General features: G+C 41.6%; 1 protein-coding gene across 2 annotated transcripts in view; it reads left to right on the forward strand.

Moving 5' to 3' along the window:
• The window catches only part of MYO7A (myosin VIIA), a 144,974-nt gene that overhangs the window by 11,159 nt on the left and 110,318 nt on the right, over positions 1–23,497 (forward strand). For both annotated transcript variants that reach the window (XM_044668167.1, XM_044668168.1), the window contains exons 3-7: positions 10,107–10,291; positions 14,104–14,225; positions 16,234–16,376; positions 19,300–19,413; positions 21,036–21,189. In XM_044668167.1, the coding sequence (XP_044524102.1) occupies positions 10,107–10,291; positions 14,104–14,225; positions 16,234–16,376; positions 19,300–19,413; positions 21,036–21,189 (718 nt within the window). The remainder of the gene's footprint in view (positions 1–10,106; positions 10,292–14,103; positions 14,226–16,233; positions 16,377–19,299; positions 19,414–21,035; positions 21,190–23,497) is intronic.

Below are 23,497 nucleotides of genomic sequence, written 5' to 3' on the forward strand. Positions count from 1 at the left end.
TAAAAGAATAGTTTGAAGGAGCTAGGGATGTTTAGTCAGAAAAAAAGACTTTGGAAGACTTGATAGCTGTGTTTAAATGCCTAAACATTTCATAGGATCACAGTCTTCGAGCTAGAAGGGGCTTTAGAAGCGATTGAGTCCAGCTCCCTCAGGAAATGGGGGCACAGAGGTTGAGTGCCTTGTCCACGGTCACACAGCTTTTAACTTCTAAGTTAAGCTTTTTACTGTCTGAACTCAAGTCTTCTCAACTACAAGCCCAAGATCTTATGAGTCATATTTATTTAATGTGGCCCCAGTGGGAAGAATGAAGACCAGTGAGGGAAAGTTACCAAGAGACTGATTTCAATACAATATCAGCAAGAACTTTATAATATTTAAAACTGGCCCATAGTAGAATGGGCCACTTCAGTGAGGAATGAGCTCTCAACACTGGAGTTATTCAGCAATAGGCTGGATGGCCTCCACTAAGGAATGTCCTAGAACTGGATAGTGGGTTGGACTGGATGCTCCCTGAAGTCCCCTCCTAGATCCAGAGATAGGAAGGACCTTAGAGGCTGTTTAGTTTAAAACTCTCTTTTTTACAAATTAGAAACTGAAACTTAAGAGTGACTTGGTCAAACAGATAATAAACTTGAAAGGCACAATTTGAAGTCAAGTTTCTGGACTCTAAAACCAGTTCTTTGAACGGTGCCACAGACACCTAAGATTTTATGGATGTCCTGTGTAAGGTGGTCCTTGAGATGAGTCTTTTTAAAAAAATCTCTTATCTTCTGTCTTAGGATCAATACTGTGTACTAGATCCAAACCAGAAGAGCAGTAAGGGCTAGGCAATGGGGGTGAAATGACTTGCCCGGGGTCACACAGCTAGGAAGTGTCTAAGGTCAGATCTGAACCCAGGACCTTCTGTCTCTAGGCTTATTGAGATGAGTCTTGAAGGATGATGGGTTTAGTTTGGCTGGAAAGAACATCAAGTCCCAAGAACCAATTAGAAATGTGAGAATTTGGCCTTTGACTTCCTTGTTCTCCCCAGTGACGGCACTAAGGCACCGATCCTTAGCTATGGCAACCCTCACTCCTTAGATAGAGTTACCCCCAGAAGCCTCCCACTCAGCATCTTCTCAAATTACCAGCCTGCATGCATCCGTTGGCAGCTGGGCCACCTGCCCACTGGAGTACCAGATGTCACATTCTTTAGAATGAAGGTGCCAACCCAGCGTGTGTGTGTGTGCGTGTGTGCGTGTGTGCGTGTGTGTGTGTGTGTGTGTGTGTGTGTGTGTGTGTGTGTGTGTGAGGATGGGTTGGCCCAGGGTAAGAATTCTCCAACGAGAGAGACTCTCCATGGCAATGTGCCTCTAGGACTTTCTCTTTAGTCCTTTCTTCTGCCTCCTTGTATTCTTCTTGACAATTTTTTTTCAGTTCCTCTAATGTAAGTGATTTCCAAACTCATTTCTCTAATTCAGTCTGATTCAATAAATATTTGAGAGAGAGAGAGAGAGCAGAGTTTCTTGTCTGACAGCTGGCTGTGTGTGCTCTTAACCTCTCAGTCTCCTTGGCAACTGGCTAAGAGTTGAATTTGTGTTAAGAGAGGGGGTTCCCTATACCAATAAAATCTCATGTCTAATTCCTGTCCTATCTTAAATAGTTAGCAGTATCAAGTGCCTAGTGTATGCCATGCTCTATGCCAGGTTCCAAGAAGGAAAGGCAGCAATGCGATCTGAAGTCAGGGCATCTGGGTTTGAATGTTGGACCTGCTCCTAAATGTAAGACCTTGGTCAAGTCCCTTAACTGAGATGGAGATCCAAAGAAATTAGAGGACTTGTTCCTTCCTCCTGGAGTGGAGGGAGAGGAGATTGGGTTACATCTCTAAGGCTTCTTCTAGCTCTATATTCTGTGATCCTATTCTTTCCTTAGGGAAGAGAGAAGTGGACTTGTGTTATTTTTGATCAGAACATATTAAAAGTGTTATGTTTATTTTGAAGTGCCTCTTCTAGGAACCCTTCCACTAGATACAGTCTCTCCCCCATTATATACCATAGTACTAATTTGATCCTCACAATAACACCTTGGTGGGTGCTATTATTAACTCCATTTTACCACTGAGGAAAGTAAGACAGGCAGAGGACAAGTGATTTACCCAGAGTCACACAGCTAGTTAGTGTCTGAGACTGGGTTTAAACTCAGGTCTTCCTGACTCTAGGACTAAGGTTCTATGAAATAAGCCACTTCGCTATCTGCCTGGCTTTGAATATAGTAGGTCAGTTGGTCAATATAAAGGTTTACTGTGTGCCTGGAATTGTGCTAAGCACTTGGGAACACCAAGAAAGTAAAATACAGTCCTGGATCTAAAGGTGCTCACATTCTTTCTTTCTTTGTTTGTTTATTATTTTATTTTCCCAATTACATGCAATAAAAAAAATTTTAAATAAGTTTTCCAAAATCCTAAGATCCAAATTGTGCTCCTGCCTTCCCAGAGATGGTAAGCGGTTTGATCTGGGTTATACATAAATGGTCATGCAAAACAGACTTTCAGAATAATCAAGTCATGAAAGAAGATTCATATAAAACACAAACTCCAAAATAAAAAGGGTGCTTACCTTCTAATGGGGGAGATGACATGTAATAGTTAGGAACATACAATATCTATGTGGGGTAGCTGGGAGATAGTCTCCGAAGGGAAAAGCACTTTGCTGAGGGCTTAAGGGCATCCTTCATGTAGAATGTGGGATTTGAGCTGCCTTGAGGGAAGCCAAGTGACAGAGGTGAGAAGGGAGGGCATTCTAGGCACGGGGAACAGCCAGTGCAAAGGTCTGGAGATGAGAGATGAAATGTTTTGGGGGAAGTATCACAGGTTGGCCAAGAGTTCATGCTTAGTAGATATTTGCTGAATGAAACTTTAGAAATTGCAGACCAGGACATTTGGGCGCTGAGATTCCCCATGACCCAAGGATGGATTTGCTTGATAGAAGGCCCTTCCCATCTACAGACTTGCACATCTCAGAGAGATTTAAAATCAACTAATCAATAGCATTGCCTGAACCTTTCCCTTGTGCTCAGTTCTAAGCTGGGGGATTTGGAGGAGGCAGAAGGAGGAGAGAGTCCCTGTTCCCTTTGTAGTCTAGGAGATTCCTCTAATGCAATGAAAACAATGAACATTTAATGAGGAGACGGCCTCTTTGAGGCTCCTGAGAGAAGGGGGTTATAGCAGAGGGTCTTGCTCCCAGATCTCAGATCTATCACTCACTCTTTATTTTGACCTTCAACATACAGCCTCCCTTCTCTGGATCTCCGTTTTCCCTTCTGTAAAATGGGCAGAATCCTACTCATTCCACCAAACTTATAGGGAGAGCACTTGGTAAATCTTGCTTTTTATTATTCTCTTTCTGACAAATTGGAGGACCGTGCTCCCCTTGTTTCTTTTAGATCCATGCAGGAATTATACAGCCTTTGTCCTTAGCTGTCCTGAGTTAGGCTTCCTTCGAGTAATTGGCCAGGACTCTTTTTTCCCCTTATCTCTTTCACTGGCCTCCTCCCAGGGAAGAGTTTTATTACCCACGCCTGGTGTGAGGCCACAGCGAGGCTGTCTCTTCATTAACCCTCTGATGATCACCTGTGCAGGGCTTATGTATGGACTCATCCCCTGCTGCGTAGGACCTTGGAATCCCAGTGAAGGAAGCACCTTTCAGGGTTCTGGAGCCCTACGCTCAGGGGAGACTGTAGGCAGAAACCTTCAGCAAAGGCTTGGGAGGCTGAGAGCCACCAAGATCGTGTGGATAACTCCTGATGGTCCCTGGGCATTTTATTGTTTCCAAAGTCTTTGCATAGCTATTGCCTCATCTGATCAAAGTCATAGAACAGAAGAACTAGAAAGAAAACCAAGGACTAAAAGGGACATAGCATGTTAGAATGCAGAATGGCATAGGCAGGAGTCTTAGAAATCAAATCCAAGTCTATGTTTATTTTTTAAAATAAGTTTTATGGGCATGGGGCAGCTGGGTAGCCCAGTGAATTGAGAGCCAGACCAGGAGATGGGAGGTCCTGGGTTCAAATATGATCTCAGAATACTTCCTAGCTTGTGACCCTGGGCAAGTCACTTAACCTCCATTGCCTAGCCCTTACTGCTCTTCTGCCATGAAGCCAGTATATAGTATTGATTCTAAGATGGAAGATTCTAGGATGGTTTTAGAATTTAAAAAAAAAAAGCTTTATTGATGCTTTTTTGTTTTTCAGTCAGTTGTTTCTGGATATTCTCTATGCACTACTCCCAGAAATGAACCATCCATTGTAAGAAAGAAAATAATAATAATATCTAGAATTTATGTAGAGCTTTAAAGCCTGCAAAGTGCTTTAAAAGTGATAATACTTTTACAAGATTCTTACAAGAAGATTATAAAGTAAGTGCTTTTATTATACCCATTTTACAGATGACAAAATTGAGACTGAGAAGTGAAGTGACTTTCCCAGAGTCACACAGTTAGAAAATGTCTGAGCCTGGATTTGAATTCAGCCTGCCTCCAGAACTGGCACTGTGCCACCTAGCTGCCCGCTCAGGGCAGTATGGAGAATGGCTATAGCTTCTGCCTCAGGGTCTGAGGCAAGTTTTGAACTCAGGTCTTTCTGACCCTATATCCAGTGTTCTATCAGCCACCTCACTGCTACAAAAATAGCCTCTATAGGAATTCTGTCCTACCTCTTAGCAAAGGTCAGAACCAACTCCATCAAAGTGGGACAGGGAAAGACAAGAGAGGAAATGATCAGCCCATATTGGCACAATTCTGGATCTATAGGAGGAAATTAACATGTTTGTTGACCACTGATTTATTGAACCATGGAGTAAGCCAAGGAGCTTCAAGTCCTGTGGTCTTCGGACCCCAGCAGATCCTTAACAGGAAGAAAGAGTCCAAGTTGGTCCTAAGAGAAGCTGCTCCCAAGACTTGGGGCATTCTTACACCCAACTTCCTCTTGGACCTCTTGGTGCATCTTCACTCCATTCTCAATGGCCACTTTAGAGTTTTTATATGGAGGGGCCCACGGGCTTACTCAAACTTGCCTAATTGGCTTCGGGGTCACCAGCAGGGAGGTGCTAATCAGACAGGAAACCAAGAGGTTCTACCTTGGAAGGTTCTAGCTTGAGAAGTTTCCAAATGTGAGAAGCTATAGAAGAGGGAGAAAGAAGGAAACAGAATATTCAACAAGAGAGAGGAAGTATAGCTAAGTCATAGGTGGTTGGTTGGACCAAAATCCAAACCTGAACTGGGTCTGTACGTGGACCATTGTCCAGCAACACCTAAAGAAAAGTATAGGGCAGTTAGGGACAACCCAACAGGACTGGGCACACGGGCCCAGATTCAGAAAAGGCAATAGAGCTGGACACACAGGCTCTGCAAGGTTAAACTTAATATTAAAAGAGCCTAAATAGGACAGGAGGTAAATCTCACCTTTCAGCAAGAGTTTCAATTGAAGCAATGCTTCTAGGGTGGTGGGTCCAAGGCTGTACCCCACCTTTCTTCACTGGTGGCATGAAAGGAATGACAAAAAATTTTAAAGAAGAATTAGAGATTATCTTTTGGGAGAATTGTGCTTATACTTCTCTCCCATGCCCCTGCTCATCCAAAAGAGCAGAGCATCCACATTAGAAAAAGCCTGGGGTAGTAGAGAGAGGCTATAGTTAAATGGAACAGTCTAAAGAATACTTGGACTAGATTCAGGAAGACCCGAGTTCAAATCCCACCTCAGACACTTGCTGTAAGTTTTCTCATTTGTAAAATGAGAGTGATAACAACAGAACCTTCTTCACAGGGTTGTTAGGAGGTTCAAGGAAGACACATGTAAAAAGCATTGTAAGCCTTCAAGTGCTACATAAAATTTAGCTGTTATTACTCTTATTGTCTCCCTTAAGGGAATACCCCATCACTGACATACCTCAGTCATTGACTTCCTCTGCGGAAGCTTCTTCTTAAATTTACTTGGGGTCTGCTGGCTGCTCTCTTAGAACAAAGGTTAAGATATGAGGACCACAGAATCCTTCTAATAAATGTTTGTTGATTGATTGAGACTAAAAGGACTTCCCAGAGGAATTATATGAGCCAGTCATTGTTGAAAGCAATTGGCTAGTGGCAGAGAGATAGTGGATAGAGCTCCAAGCCTAGAGTCTGAAAGACCTGGATTCAAATCTGGCCTCAGATACTTTCTAGCTGTGCGATGCTGGACAAGGACCTTTTGCCTAGCACTTGCCACTCTTCTATCTTAGAATTGATACAAAGACAGAAGGTAAGGGTTAAGAAAAGGAAAAAAAACAGAAAGCAACTGACCTGTTCATTCGGCCTGCTGTGAATTTACTGTAGACAGTCAAGTGGGCACTGAGGGAAAGGAAGAAAGAAAACCAGGTTGAGTTCCATCTAAAAAATGACCCCTGCAGAGCTGTAAAGGAATGTAACTAGAGTCCACAACTTTTTTTTCCTCACTATTTCCATATTGGTTTCCTTTGTCATTCTATGTATTTTATTTTATACATTTTAAAAACAGGACTCTTAGAAGAGGTCCAAAGATTTTACCACATTTCCAAAGAGGCCTATATTCCACAAAAAAGGGAAAGACCCCCCCCCCCCCAGGGTAGAGAAATCCAACCCAGGAGCCTCAGGCAGGATGGGCTACAGGCCAAGGTAGAAGGATTAGAAGGAACCCTGGATAGTCGGATAGTCTTGTGAGAGGTGGCCGCCAGGTCTTCGTGCATCACTGAGCCAAGCTGTTGCTGGGATTCCTGGCTCCATCTTCATACCCTACTGGAGAGCTACTGTTGGGGCAGGGCAGCTTAGGTATTTATAGGGAAAGAGGAGGTTCTTCCCTGGGCACAGCTGATTGGCTTCCTGATGTTATAGGCAAGGAGGCTGCCAATCACCTAGGAAACTGGAACTTTCTAGGTTGAAAGGTGCCCCACAAAAACAATTTCCAGGTTCTAAAATGTCTAGAGAAAGGATAGGAGAGAGGAACTGCCAGACAGAAGAAACAGGTATGGTTAAGGCCGCAGGCAACCTGTTAGACTGAATAAGAATAGACCTGAGCCAAAACTACAACAAAAAACTCAAAACACACCTTAGAAATAAGACAGAGGCCACACCTGTGATTTCACTGGTGTAAGGAACTCCCTTTACCAATAAGGGTCAATTCTTTCTCTGCAATTCATAGCCTTTGGGAATTGTCTAGAGTAGTGGGCAAGTTAGTGATTTGCCCATGATCATAGAGACAGTATATGTTAGAGGTAGGCTTCAACCTAGGTTTTGTTGGCTTGGAGGTCTGTCTCTCTCTCCACCAAGCTTCCTCCTAATGGGTAGTTTTCTCACCAGGATGTTCTTTAACCAATGGAATCACAGGTCCAGCTCTATCTCTTTCCTATTCCTAACCACAGTAAGAGAAACCATCTGGGCCTCATTGCTGACTACATCTGTCTCTAGAATACATTGGAAATATCTGTGTTTTAGACCCTAACATATATTGACCTCAGAAAATCTATAGAATCTCAAAGCTGGAAGGGACTTCAGAGAACATCTAATTACGTCTCTACCCAGGGGATGTAGTTTTTCTATAGCCTTCCTAAAAAAGGGGGGGGGCATATTTAACCTATACTTGACTTTTTCAGTGATGGGGATCTCACTACTGGCAGAGAATTAAAATATTATGCATATATATATTCAAGTTATATAACATTTAGTAAGCATCTACTGTGTCCAAAACACTCTGCTTAATATGTGTGTGTGTGGGGGGGGGCAAGGGGATAAGGGGGAAAATACCAAACATAATCTCCATTATTGAATTTACAGTCAAGTAGAAACACAAGATATTAATGCAGACAACCAGAATACATAATATTACATGGTAAGTATAAATAGAAGAATGGAAATAAAAATCTTTATGGGGTTCCCTGGGAAAAAAGGTCAACTTATTTTATTCTCTAACCATTTCTTCTTGTCTCCTTGATTTCCTTTCCAACTTAAGACTAATTGTGGAGGACGGGTGAGTATGTACCCAGTGGTCCTCCATTTGAATCATTTTCATCCACCTCTGAATTCACCCATTTCTCATTGCCTAGCTCTGTGTACCTCGCCATTCTCTTCATTCTGATGCTTTATGCCTTGGCTTTTCACCATTCCCTCTGTGGCATGGTTACTCTCCTTCTGTTGTGTCTATTTTCTTGGGAGAGAAATCTTGGCTGAATGCATCTCCTTTACCTCTGAATATGGGCAGTATATGAGAGGAGAGTATGTAAAGCAATAATAACATCACTAAATCCTTTATTAAGGATTGGATGAAACATCTTCCACATTGCCACCTTGTGAGGTAGATTGGTTCAATTAAGTCAGTTACCCACATTTGACAGATGGGGTATTGAAGGTTTGAACAGTGAATGACATAAATGTTAGGGATAGGTTTCTAAAATCCAAGTTTTCTTAGTAAATGTACTGTCAATATACTATAGACCACCTGTCCAGAAGGGGAGAAAAGATAATGAATTTTAGAAATAGATTATATAACCTAACTAGGAGGCATTCTCTACTTAGAACAGAGAAATTCAATTTTCTTCATAGCTATGACTTGAAGTCCCATACTCTTGCCAGTATGCTATTCTAAAGTCAGAATTTGAAGGGATACTTAAAATATAAAATAAGAAAGTAGAAAGGAATTTAGAGATTGAGTATAACCCTCTCTTTTTTTAAAACCTTACCTTCTGTCTTAGAATTGATGAGTTCCAAGGCAGAAGAGCAGTAAGGGCTCGGCAATTGGGGTTAAGTGACTTGTCCAGGGTAACACAACTAGGAAGCATCTGAGACCAGATTTGAACACCAGACCTCCCATCATCAGACTTGGCTCTCTATCCACTGAATTACCTAGCTGTATCCCCCTTTTTTACCCTCACATTTTACAGAGAAAGAAACTGAGGTTTAGAGGAGGGAAGCAACTTATCCTATGGCATACTCATTGTGTGAGTCAGGGGGCAAAGCCAAGGTTAAAAAAGTTTAAATTTCTTTCTGTCGAACTAGGATTGCCTTTTCTGAACAACGTCCATCCAGGTCAGTTCAGGACTCTGTCCCAGTTCTAATTACCTAGAGTTTAGTTGGCAAAAAATGGCAAAGACCTTTTATTCTGAGAATGAAAGCATTTAGCACATTTCCTAGCACACAGTAGATCCTTAATAAATGCTTGTTGACTGACATGGGGTCATGAGACCATGCCATGTCAGATAACTGAGGGCACCATTACTTGTCTGGGGAGGGAGCATGCCTAGGATGCCTATGAGAAGACTGGGAGTATCCTAGAATGCCTGAAACTTTTGCAGGTTGAGATTAGCTACAGAGTTCTAGTGTCCTACTGTACAGGCCTGGGAGTCATCCTCTGGTCTTTTACTACTCCCCAGGACTCCTTGCAGTCCATTACAAATGACCCCTTATATGTAGCCTTTCCTGAACTTGAGGCAAAGATGCTTAGGAGGGGCCTACAGATAAACTGAATAGGGAGAATATATCAAGATGTACAAAGATTCCTCCCATAAAAGCAATGGGATACCTAGTAAGTAGAGGTGAGGGGATGGGGCAACCAATTCCATGTTGGATGCTTTTGAATGCTGGCACATTCTTTTCTTACACCTAACCAAAATCTCTACCTCCTTTAGTACTAATTCTGCCTTTGAGAACCATAGACATCTGTTTCTTCTTTTGTTATTTTAGGAAAAATAATATGTTCCCCATGAGTCTTTTCTTCTCTAAGCTACAACCCTTAGAGTTTCGCATATTCCTCACATGATCTTGCCTTCAGGTCTCTCTCCAGTCTGGTATTCCTCCTATAGATGTGCCCTAGCTAATCTATCTGTACTCCTAAATTGTAGAGCTAAGAAATGGACATAGTCTTTCCAAGTATAAACTGACCAGTTGGGAGAACTGAGCCAGAGGGTCAAGATGAGTTTCCCCTTAAGCAGGGGATGAGGTATTGGGGCAAAATGTTCAGGACTTACTATTCCTCTCCACTCTACACCCATCCCAGATTTCTCTTCCCTTCCCTCTATCCCCAGTAGTCCAATATTTGTACTGCCCACAGGCACCATGTTTGTATCTCCTCAGACATATACTGGGTCCATCTTGGTGGCTGTAAACCCCTACCAGCTCCTCCCCATCTATTCACCAGAGCATATACGCCAGTACACCAACAAAAAGATTGGAGAGATGCCACCACACATCTTTGCCATTGCTGATAATTGCTACTTCAACATGAAACGGAACAGCCGAGACCAATGCTGCATCATCAGGTGGGCCTGAGGCACAAGAAAGGAAGGAAGGAAACAGAGTCATAAAACTATGGAATGTTAAAACTGGATGGGCCGTGGGGATTTGTAACATAGAATTTCCAAATGGATAGGTTCCTTAGAACATAGAACTTTAAAATTGGACAGACTTAGAACGTAAATTGTTGGAGTTGAAGAGACCTAAAGGTCAAGTAGTACGACACCTAATTTTACAAAAAGGGAAAACTAGGGAAAAAGAGAGGCAAAGAAGTTTGTCTAAAACCCAGGAGTAGGTTGGTAAATGTTTAACAACGCTCTAAAAGAAAAATACGGAGTATTGGTTCCAAGATAGAAGAGGTTAGATTATGGGGGCTGATTTGCCCAAAGTCACGCAGCTAGGAAGTATCTGAGATCAGGTTTGAACCCAGGACCTTCCATCTCAGGCCTGGTGCTCTATCCACTGAGCCACCTAGCTGCCTCTATTCAACATGCTTTTAAGTTTAATCTGCATTATTTTAACATTTTCTCCATTACTTTCTTAAATCTAGAGTCAATCAACAAAACAATGTCAAGCTCTGATTTGCAGCATTTTCCAATTTCAGAGGCATAAATGCTCATATCAAAGATTTAATAATTAGATCTCTTGAGCCCTGATGAACTGGCTTCAGCACACTACTGCCGATGTCACACAACTAGCTATTGGTAGAGTTGAACTAGAACCTACTCCAGTTAGGTGGGGACAAGGGATAGCCTTGGCAATTCAATTCACTCACATTAGTTCTAGCATCTAAAAGAGGATTCATTAATTCATTCATTCAACATTTATTAAGTATCTACTATTTGCTAAGCCTTTTGCTTCAATCAGAGAAAAGGTTCCTGCCCTCAGAGCAACTTATAATCTACTATTGGACATAAGACAGGGAAACAAATAATAACTATGGTATTAGAGGATAATAAAAGTGTTAGAAATATATAGAGATATACAACAGTACTAGGAGATCAGATGAGGGAAAGATATGCCGGCTAGGGAGGAATCAGGAAGTGCCCATCCTGATCCTCAGAAATGAGTTGACCTTTGACTCTGACTTGGGGCTTTGAAAGACAAGAGAGGATGTCAACAGGTGGGAAATGAAAGGAGGAAGAGGGAGAGAGATAGAGAAAGGCAGAAAGACAGAGATAGAGAGACAGAAGATGCAGGATAGAGAAGATAGAATGAGTAGAGTAGTGAACAGACTGTTGTCTTTAACTTTCCCAACAGAAAAGAAACTAGGAGATAAGACCCCAAAATAATGATAAGCAAAAGATGAGTAAAATGTGATTCAAATGATGCTGACAGCATTGGCATCAAGAACTGCCTATCACGTTTATTTAGTACTTTCCGGTTCACAAAGGTGTTTACATCTGCTAAGACATTTGGTCCTTTCAGAATCCCTGTAAGGCAGGTAATATAAGTATTTTTACATCCCTCATTTTATAAATGAGGACATTAAGGCACCAAGTCCTAAAATAATAGAAGCCCTGGGATTGTAAAATTATGACAAGAATGAACCACAGAAATTTTCTTCTAATCCTCAAATGAGCAGAACCTTCCCCAACCAATTTAGAAGAGCTAATTTTAGGACAAGTAAGAATTCAGTTCCACAATTACATATTGCTTTTATGCCTTCATGCCAAGTCTGTAGGCATAAAACTGCTGGAGGTCAAATCTGGTACAAGATACTAACAGGGACACAGAGAAATAACACAATGCCCACAATGGAAAGATCCCTGGAACTGAAGTCAAAGGACACAGGTTTGACCTTCTCAAGGTCACAGAGGGAATAAATGTCAGGTGAGATCTGAACCCAGGACTTTGGACTAAAAATCTACTACTATTTTTCACTAGATGATACTGTCTGTAGGTTACACTATGATTTTATGAGTCAAACATTCTATGACTGTAATGCTAGGATACCATGACTATGACACTGATTTTTAAACTGTCATTTTAATTCTAAGATTTTGTCAGTAATTCATTGAGTCTAATATCTAAGATTTAATTATTCTATAATTCTATAATTATGTTTTTAAATCCTAAAAATCCTCTGGTTCTATAATTCTGCTACAGAGCCATCGATTCTAAATTCTAAGATTCCATAATTCTATGATTTTGTGACTATTCTGGGATTTTGAAGGTAGGATTCTATCACCAAAATAATTCTAATTCTATTATTGTTTTATTACATAATTGTGTATTATGTAAGTAATATAAGAAGATATAATAATAGAATAAATATTTGGTTATATAATTATGATATTAATATATTATTATTTGATTATATGATTCTATAATAATGTGAGAATTCTATAATTTTGGAATTAGATGGTTCTAATTTTGTGATTTCAAGATTCTATTACTAATTTATTTTAAGATTTAACAAATAAACAATTTTGACTATTATAGATATAAATAGTAAATAGATATTCTATTATTATAATATCTATAATAATGATATTATAGATATAAATAGTAAATAAGTCAACTCTTGAAAAATGTATGCATGACACACTTTTAGGAAGGAAGGAAACCAATGTTTTCTTAAATATCTACTATGTATCAGTCACTGTGCTAAGTACAAATATCATTTCATCTGATCCTCACAACCATCCTGGGAGGTAGGTGCTATTGTTGCCCTCATTATACAAATGGGGCAACTGAGGTAAAAAGAGGCTAAGCGACTTGTTCANTAGATATTATATTATAGATATAAATAGTAAATAAGTCAACTCTTGAAAAATGTATGCATGACACACTTTTAGGAAGGAAGGAAACCGATGTTTTCTTAAATATCTACTATGTATCAGTCACTGTGCTAAGCACAAATATCATTTCATCTGATCCTCACAACCATCCTGGGAGGTAGGTGCTATTGTTGCCCTCATTATACAAATGGGGCAACTGAGGTAGAAAGAGGCTAAGCGACTTGTTCAGAATCATATGGTTAAGAATCTGTGGTCTGATTTGAACTCAGGTCTTCCTAACTGCAAGCCTAGCACTTTATTCTTTAAGCCACCTAGCTACCGCTTTTAAGTCTAATCCGCATTAACATTTTTCAATCACTTTCTTAAGTCTGGATAATAAAAGAAAATAATCAAGCCGTCATTTGTAGTGTTTGCTGATTTCTGAGGTGCTAGTGCTCACTCAGAAAAATTAACAATCTACTCTTGTAAAACATTCAGAGTTGGCTTCAGCACGTCCCTGATTATAGGATCCTAAGACCATGATTCTCTTACTCTATACTTTTAAGAATCTATAACTATGATTCTAAGATTCTATGACTAATTTTAGAAATCTAAGACTGTGGCACTACAGTGATGTGCCTGCATGTGTCTAGAATTTTGGAACCCTATATTTATGATTCTATAATGATGGTCTAGGAACTTACAAATGTAATTCTAGAATTCTATGATTATAAAAATCAGTAACTATAATAATTTTATGTTTTTAAAATTCTATAACTCTTCATCTCAGATTCTAAAATTACAGGATATAGACTTTTCTGATTCTATAAGACAACCATGATTCTTTTACTATGTTTTTAAAGTCCTATATCTATCATTCTAAAGAGCCTAGAACTGTGATAGAATCATTCAAAAATTTAGTAACTTTGTTCTGGGCTTGCTAGGACTCTTGAATCTATTGTTCCAAGAATTTTTGACTATGATTCTTGGGAACTTGGATTTTATGACTACGAGTCTAGGGTTCTATGATGTTTCGATTCTGTCATTTTCTGTGATATGCGCATCTGGGATTGCATGAACATCACCTCACATTTGTTGCATTCTTTTTTTATTAGTGGTGAGTCTGGGGCTGGAAAGACAGAAAGCACCAAGCTGATCCTTCAGTTTCTGGCAGCCATCAGTGGGCAGCATTCCTGGATTGAGCAGCAAGTGTTGGAAGCCAATCCCATCCTGGAAGGTAGGCTGGGCTCCAGAGATCTCCCTAAGAGAGGACAGAAAAGGGGAGGAGAAGTCCTATGGAGTCTTTAGAGTTTATGGGCTAAGGATGATGAGAAGGAGGATGTGATCTAACAGTAGCATCAAGGGTGACTTGGAAAGCCAAAGATTGAATATAGGAAATATTTGGAAGGTTCTGGATTTTCGCATCAACATTGATTTCCAGGGTGCCACCCCCTCCGTCACCAGCATGTTATTCCCGGCACTTAGCAAGGGATAGGCAAAAAGAGGTTACTGCTGGAACTGAAGTTCTGAGGAGCATTGTCATAGAATAGAAAGAAAACTGACGAATGGTCAGTGGCCCCAGTCTAGTAACTTCTTTCTTCTGCTTACTAGCTGTGTGACATTGGACTAGTCATTTCATATTTTGGGGCAATAATATCTACCTCTAGAAAAAGGGATTTAGTGATTGCAAAGGTCCCTTCCAGTTCAAATAGTCTATGTGTAAACCAGTGTTAACGGAGGGATAGAAGTTACTTGGAAAGACTGAGGGACTTATAAGAAAAAAAACTAGCCACATTCAGAGGAAGAATTGTGAGAGGAGAAACACAAAAGAAAAACAACTGCTTGATCACGTGGGCTGACGGGAATATTATTGGGGAGGTAAACACTAAACAATAACTCTAGTTCAACTATCAATAATATGGAATTAGGTCATAATCAAGGATAAATGTAAAACCCAGTGGAATTATGCATCGGCTAAGGGGGATTAGCGGGGTTTGGGGGAGAGGGAAAGAACATGAAACATGTAACTACAGGAAAATATTAAAAAGAAAAATGAAAAGAAAAGAAAACTAGCTAAAAAAAAAGAAGTTACTTAGAAACTAGACTTTGACTGAATCTTTAAGACATCCAATTAATTAGTATTTCTGGAGCTAATACTGAATTGTCCACCCCTGTTTCAGTCACTATGCATGACAAGAGAAGGTAAAGAGGTAGCCTCTTCCCTCAAGAGATTTATTGCTAAGTTAAGAAGGCAAGATTTCTCTCCAGGAAATAGCCAGGGAAGAGTATAAAGCAGTGTAGAATGAATATTATATTGTACATTCCTAAGGAATGTAGAAATCAGAGAAAGGGCTTGGGCTTGGTGGGGATGGTCTAAGAAGGCTTGCTAGAGGAGTTGGTCTTGAGTTAAACTTTGTGGGACAGGGAGGCTTTGGAGAGGCTAGTATAGGCCCAACAAGACGTTGAACTGTAGCAATAATAGGTCACGTTAAAGAGAACAAATGCATATGGAAGAAAAGAGAAAGCTTCGTGGAGGAAAAGACACCTGAGCTGGATCTGGAAAGGTCTCAGAAGGCAGAGAGATGGAGGAGACATTTTAATAGGAGAAAAAAAGGGGAGGAAGGAAGAGAGAAGGCCAGTTTGAGGAGCAGAGAATCACATCTGTGTGTTTGGGTTCATCTGCCATTCCCAGGGAAGGCTACCACTGTAGCTAGCCTTCCTGTGAGCCTCCACTTTCTAGCTCTCTCCTTCCAAGCCCTCTTGTTCACACCATCCAGCCAAGCTTCCCAAAGTGCCATTCTTGGTTTGGGGCAGCTGGGTGGCTCAGTAGATAGAGAGCCTAACCTGGAGATGAGAAGTCTTGGGTTCAAATCTGACTTCCTTGCCGTGTAACCCTGGGCAAGTCACTTAACCCCCATTGCCTATGCCTCGAAACTGGATACTTAGTATTAATTCTAAGATAGGAGGTAAGAGGTTTTTTTAAAAAAAGAAAAAAAAGAAAAAGATGGCTCATTGAGAGGGAACAGGAGCCATGTCCAGGGTGGGGCAGGGGTAGATGTCTATGTATGAGTATGGGAGGATGCTACAACCTAGTGTTCAAAGTTTAAGGGAAATTCTAGCCAGGACTCCAGGCCTGGCACAGGGCCTCATGGTTGTGGTTAGCCTGGAAAAGGGTCTCTCCAAAGCGACATTGGCCTCAGTTGTATCTGGGGGTGCGGGTGGGGTTCTTGGGGGTCTCTCTGCAGCTTTTGGGAATGCAAAGACTATCCGCAATGACAACTCCAGCCGATTTGGGAAGTACATCGACATCCACTTTAACAAGCGAGGAGCCATCGAGGGGGCCAAGATTGAGCAGTACCTGTTGGAGAAGTCGCGAGTCTGCAGACAGGTGGGGCTGGGGTTAGACTCTAGGGCTAGGCTGGACATTTGGGGGCCCCTGTAAGGTGAGGTCAGGGACCCTTAGGGTCACTTATCTGTGAGTCAAGCCTTCCTATACATTTCAGCTAAAGTCCCACCTTTTTATAAATCATATCTACAGGGCAGCAAGGTTGCTCAGTGGATAGAGCACCAGGCCCAGAGACAGGAGGTCCTGGGTTCTAATATGGCCTATCATAGCTGTTTGACCCTGGGCAAGTCACTTAACCCCTACTACCTAGCCCTTACTGTTCTTTTACCTTGGAACCAATACACAGTATTGTGTATTGTATATTGTGTATTGATTCTAAGACAGGAGGGAAGGGCTTAAAAAAAAAAGAGCCTTCTCTTTAATCTTAGTAGCTTCCTTCTGTTTATTATTTTTAATTCATTGTGTATATAGCTTAGAGGAACATGGTTGTTTGCATGTTGTCTTCCCTGTGAGCACTTTGAAAACTGATAATTTTTTTTTACTTTATATTTCCAATGGTTAGTACAGTGCTTTAGTGGCACACAGTAGGTGCTTAATAAATGCTAGTTGACTAAGTCTATGCCTGATGGACTTTAAAGAGGTAAGGGGGCTTGAAAACCCAGCAAAGACATCTCCTCCTGTTACACTGCCTGTTATACCTTGAATCCTGGCACTAGAGCCAAACCTTCTGGTTAAAGTGCCTTCATTCTTCACTGTCATTATTAATATTATAAATATTACTACTAATAACTAATAATAAAGCCTACCATTTCTAAAGCACATGAAGGTTCACAAAGTGCTCTTTACAACTATTCTGTGAAATAATACAAATATTATCTCCATTTAAAGATGAGGAAACTGAGGCTTAGAGGGGTAAGGCTTTCCCAGGGTCACATAGCTAGTAGGAGTAATTAAAGCTGAATCTTCTGACTTTTTTTCATTACCTGAGCTGAAGTCCCTTGATCAAAGACATTCAGTTCCCTGGAAAGGGAGAAATCATAGCAGAAATGGGCAGAGGCAGCATCATTGACTGGCAGCATGTGCCAGGGGAAGGCAGTAAACGAGGTGCCAGAGGACTTGGATTTAAGTAATCCAATTCTCACTTACTAGTAATTCTCACTTACTAGCTGAGAAATAGGTCCATTTGCTTCTCAGAGCTGATGCTCCCTTCTTGGTAAGATGGGGGCTCTCTTCACAGGGGTGTTGGTAGGATCAGATGGGAAAATGGGTGTGGAGCACTTTGCAACAAGAAAATACTATGTAACTATGAACATTTATGGTTATAATTTAACTGGAGACTTTGGTTAGTCGATAAACATTGGTATTTTTAAACCCTTACCATCTAAATTAGAATGGATACTAAGTATTGGTTCCAACACTAGTAAGGGCCAGGCAGTGGGGGTTAGATGACTTTCCCAGGGTCACAAAGCTAGGAAATGTCTGTGGCTAGATTTGAACCCTGGTCCTTTCATCTCTAAGCCTGGCTCTCTCTTCATTGAGCCACCAAGTACCTACTTTTGTGTCAGGCACTATGTTAAGTACTAGTGATACAGAGAAAGGTAAAGGACAGCCTCTGCTCTTGAGGAACTCAAATAACAGGCAAGACAACTTGCAAATGGCTCTGTGCAGACAAGCTAAAAACAGGACAAATGGAGGACAATCTCAGAGGGAAGTTGTTATTGTTCAGTTGTTTCTGACTCTTCATGATCCCATTTGGGGTTTTCTTGGCAAAGACAATGGAGTGATTTACCATTTCCTTCTCTGGCTTATTTTTTTTTAATGGGGAAACAGAGGCAAATAGAGTTAAGTGACTTAAACAGAGTCACACAGCTATTAAGTGTCTGGGGTCAGATTTGAACTCAGGTCTTCTTGACTCCCATCCTGGTGCTCCATCTACTTTACCACCTAGCTGCCCTCAGAGGCTAGTGTCAGAGAGAAGACACTAGCATTAAGAGGGACTGAATAGAGCTTCCTGCTGAAGGTGGGCTTTTAGTTGGGACTAGATGGAAGCCTGGAAAGCTGGGAGGCAGAAATGGAAAATGAGAGTGTTCCAAGCATGAAAGACAGCCCGAGAGAATTCCCAGAGCTGGGAGAGGGCCTGCCTTTGTGTAGAGCAGTGGAAATAACCCCAGGCCAAGGTGTGGATGACCTGGGTTTGAATTCTGACTATTACTCACTGTTTTGACATTGAATAAGTCTCTCTGAACTTCAGACTCTTCTTCCAGAAAGAAAAAAAAAAAAACAGGCAGTTGAAATTGGATGACAACCAGCATCTCTTCTAGCTAAGGATTCCTTCACTCCTTCACCCTCTATCCTGGGGCCAGCCCTGCAAAGTAGGGCCTTATAGTCTTTGGTTTGTAGTTCTGGAGAAAGAACTTGGAGTTGGGAAACTGGACGCCTGGTCTTAAGTCCCAGCCCTGCCTCTAACTTGGTGGGTGAAGAAGCTCCTTTGCCAAAGGACTCGGGCTCCTTGCCAGGCTCTAGTCATAGCAGCAGGCAATTCAGGAAACAAGGGAATGGCTGTGCCCAGCAGGTAGACAGTATTTCTCTGGGGATTGCTCTCTGGATCTCCCTCCAATCTAAATAGGCTAGGTCCCAATGATGCTACTAAGCCATTTGGGGGCTGGCTCTTCTTCTGGGATCTCTGATGTTGTTCCTCATATCCTCATCACCCAGCCAGCCTCCCCATTGTTCCACCCACCGTGGGCACAGAGGGGGAGGAGAAAATGAGGACTTTCACACACAAAATCAGATCTCTTTCCAGTTATGATCAGAATTTAGGAGGCCCTCCCAAACCTGCCAGCTTTTGTTTCAGTCCCCTTGTTGTCTCCTCTCTCCTTGCCCCCTACTCCATTTCCCTTTCTGTCTCTCTCTTCCTATCTTTTCATCTATAATTCCTCTTTTTCTCTCCCAACTTCTCCTTCAGGCTCCAGATGAACGGAATTACCATGTTTTCTACTGTATGCTTGAAGGTATGACTGCGGACCAGAAGAGGAAATTGGGCCTGGGGCAAGCCACTGACTACAACTATCTGGCCATGGTAAGAGCTATATTTAAAAAAATATATTTTCCCATGGTTACATAGGAGATCCATGCATTTTAGGGGCAGAGGAAAGGAGATCTCAAGCAGGAAAATAATGGGGTAGGTTCAGTAGCAGAGCTCTGGTCTCTTCAGGGAAGAAACCTTACTTAACTCACTGGTAGGTGGCACACTAAGGCTGCTTCCTGGAGAGATAAATCACTGAAAATGGAGTCAGGAAGACTTGATTTCAAATCTAATTTCAGGCACTTCCTAGTTGCATGATTTAGGGCTAATCTTATCAGTGCACATATGTATATGCACACATGGATCCACACAATCTACATACCCACACTCACACCCACACAGGCACACCATTTGCCTCTTTAGCCACTTCCATAAAGTTATGGATTAAGACATCAGTAAAACACCAAGGGCCCCAGGTCAACAGGATTCTGCCAAGCTCTACACCTTTTCCTTCTCTTTCTTTTCCCACAACAGAAATAGTTCAGTCATACCAGGGTTGTATGATCTTGTCTTGGAGACCATAGAAGGAAAACCAGCAATACAAATTGCTCCCCATGGCTTAAATGTGCCAGCCAACGATAATTTTGCTACTGACAAACTTGTCTGTGCCATCAGCCCAGCTCCTTTTTGGCTCAGGTCTCAGCTGCACTGCCTTTCCTGTTGTGCTAACAGAAGTTAAGAGAAGCTGAATATACAACTTCTCTTAGTTGGTGAAACACTTACAGGGCCAATTTAGTATAAAGGATTTACCCTCTCCTGTGCCAGCCTTCCATCAGCCTAATTTAGTTCATCTAACATAATTTGTATGTCCATCTGACTCTTTGTAAACCATAGCTTTCTGCCCATGGGGTTTTCTTGGCAAAGATACAGGAATGATTTACTATTTCCTTCTCTAGTAGATTAACACAAACAGAGGTTAAGTGACTTGCCAAAGGTCACAACTTTTGTGAGTGTCAAAGGCAGGATTTGAACTCTGTTCTTCCTAACTCTAGGTCCAGAGCTTTATCCACTGAACCACCTAGCTGCCTCTATGTCCATATATAAATATACAGACACAATTCATTCATTCATTCAACAACCATTAAGCACCTCCTATATACAAAGTTCTCTCTTCCCTATTACTTTATATGTGTGCAAAGGCACACAGAAATCTGGCCAAATATATTTACTGGCCATGTGACCCTGAGCAAGTCACTTTACCCTGTTTCCTCATCTATAAAATGAACTAGAGAAGAAAATTGCAAACCACTCCAGTATATTTGCCCAAAAAAACCCAAATAGGGTCATGAAGAGTCAGACATGACTGAAAAACAACTGAAGATAAGTGGTTGTTGTCTTAAATGTTTATTCTGTAAGGAGTGAAGCGGTAAGCATTTCTGAATCCAAGTTATCAAACATGACTTTAAAAATTGAGATTGGAAAAAAACAAGTTATTCTCATTGCCCTCTGAGCATTTTAGGGATTAGAAATGGGGGTCAGCAGGGCTAAACCTGGAGTAAAGGGTCTGATGATTTTCATCTGAGTCATGGTATAGAGACACCCAACATTCAGGGGGTGGCATCCTTTTGCCCCTGGTTGGATCTCCTGAGCCCTAGTCTCATCCTGTGTGTCCGCAGGGCAACTGTACTACCTGTGATGGCCGAGACGACAGCAAGGAATACGCCAATATCCGCTCCGCCATGAAAGTGCTAATGTTCACTGACACAGAGAATTGGGAAATCTCCAAGCTCCTAGCTTCTATTTTGCACATGGGCAATCTCAAATATGAAGGTAAAGGTCAAAGGGATCTGGGTACAAGGTTAGATTCTATACCACTTGACTTGCTGTGTGACCTTGAGCAAGTCACTTGCTTCCTCTGGCTTTCCAGTCTCCTCTTCTGAAAAATGAGAGGATAGAATGAAATAACCCCTAAGGCCTCCCTTGGCTCTAAAATTCTATTTTTTATTTATTTAACTCCCCTTTCTAGTTCTGGTAGTCTAGGTTCTAACAATCTCTTTCTATGCCTACATTCTGTGTTCTGAGGTGTTGTTTTTTTTCCTGACTCTGATATCCTTTCTATGGTCCCTTCCATTTCTAACATTTTATGACTCTGTGATTATTATTCACCATCAAAGGTGCCCTGAAAAAGACTGTAATCTCATAGTGAGATATGAAAATCATCCAACATATCCTTCATCCTCTGTCTTAGGGTCACAGAACCAATTGTTAGAGCTTCATTTTTCTGGAGAAATCCTCTAAAATCCAACTATTTATAGGAGACAGAATTCATTTAGCCAATTCTCAACACAATATAGGTGACTCAGCTGTCATTTTCCTATGGACAGAAGGACCTCAAGGCCAGTTCAAGGCCAGAAGCTCTTGTTGCGAGATCCTTCTTCAGGGGAGGTTTCAGAAGGATGTATGTAGCGTGCATACCTTTGAGCCTGGGGGAACCTGCTTCCTCAATCTTTCTCCCAATTCAGTTCAAGTCAACAAACATTTTGAAGTAATTACTATTTTTTAAACCCTTTCCTTCCATCTTAGAATCAATGCTGCATATTGGTTCCAAGGCAGAAGAGTGGTAAGGGCTAGGCAATGGGGGTTAAGTGACTTGTCCAGAGTCATACAGCTGGGAAGTGTCTGAGGGCAGATTTGAATCGAGTACCTCCCGTCTGTAGGCCTGACTCCCAGTCCACTGAGTCACTTAGCCTGCCCTGGGGAAAGGGACTTAAAAAAACAACAACAACTTAACGCATGTGATATCTTGTTGATGGAGAAGGGAATATTACAAATTGATTTTAATAACCAAATGATACAATATTAAAATTAATTTTCCTCAGATCCAAGGGCAAAGTATAACATAGAGATGAAATGGCCAACTCTTGGGTCAAAATTTGGAGAGAGGAAAGTGAGGCCAGAACAGGGACCAGGAAACCAGGTAGGGGTGGCCAGACTGAAGGTCACAGTGACAGTAAAGACAGTGTGATGGAAGAAGAGGAGGTTATGATCAGAGAAGGGCACTTCTGTGTCCAGGATCTTGGAGTGTGGTTATGGCAGACGGTAGAGTATGCTATTCCAGCCCCTTCTTTCACCTTTCTCACAAGCCCAACCAGGCTGGAGCTTGAAGAGATCTTTGTTCCCAGAGGTTTCAAGCACCAGGTACACCCTCTGGACATGCAACTGCATCATCTCTGTCCCTACAACCATTCAATTTAATGGTGGGAATTTAATGGCATATAGGGCAAAAGAATACCGGATTTCACATCAAAGGATTTGGATTTGAATCCCAAGCCTGCCACCTCTGTTATTTGGGAAAATCACAAAACCTATGTCGGCTTTGACTGGATCATCTTAGAAAGAGAAGGGTGGAGAGGTAACTAGGTAGCACAGTGGCTAGAGAGCCAGGCCTGGAGACAGGAGGTCCTGGGTTCAAATCTGCCATCAGACACTTTCTAGCTGTGTGACCTCCGGCAAGTCATTTAATCCCAACTGGTTAGCCCTTGCCACTCTTCTCTCTTAGAACTGATACTAAGACAGAAGGTAAGGTTAAAAAAAAAGAGGTGGGTGGGCTAGGTGACCTCTAAGGTCCCTAGTGGATATTTGAGGTAGGATTTGAATTCGCCTGAGGTCAAGTTTAGTGCTCTATCCATGGTGCTACTTCAGTGCCTTATGGTGCTTAAAATATTTTTCTAGGCGGAGGGGGTCAGGGGAGGGAGAAGATATGCTACATAAATAGATAAGTAGAAAACGAGGTAGAAAGTAGTTAGGACAAAGGAAAGCCCCAGAGAAATTACTCTAAGAAAATGTGGAGAAGGAAGGATATGTAGCACAAACGACTCTGTTGCCAGAACACCTGGATTCAAATCTCACATCTGAAACTACCTGTGTGACCTTAGACAAGTCACTGCACCAATGAAGGAGTTGGACCCAGTGGCCTCTAAAGCCCCTTCCAAAATGCACAATCTATGATCCTGTGATCATTTCAGGTGCCCCATGAGCAGAACCTTAAAGAACTTAAATAGTTTCTCTAATTCAATAGAGAAACACAGAGGGAAACTAGTCCAGGCATGGGGGAGATCTCCAGGAGTGCCCTCCTCCT

Source organism: Gracilinanus agilis, chromosome 3 (assembly GCF_016433145.1).
Source record: "Gracilinanus agilis isolate LMUSP501 chromosome 3, AgileGrace, whole genome shotgun sequence".
Lineage (NCBI taxonomy): Eukaryota > Metazoa > Chordata > Mammalia > Didelphimorphia > Didelphidae > Gracilinanus > Gracilinanus agilis.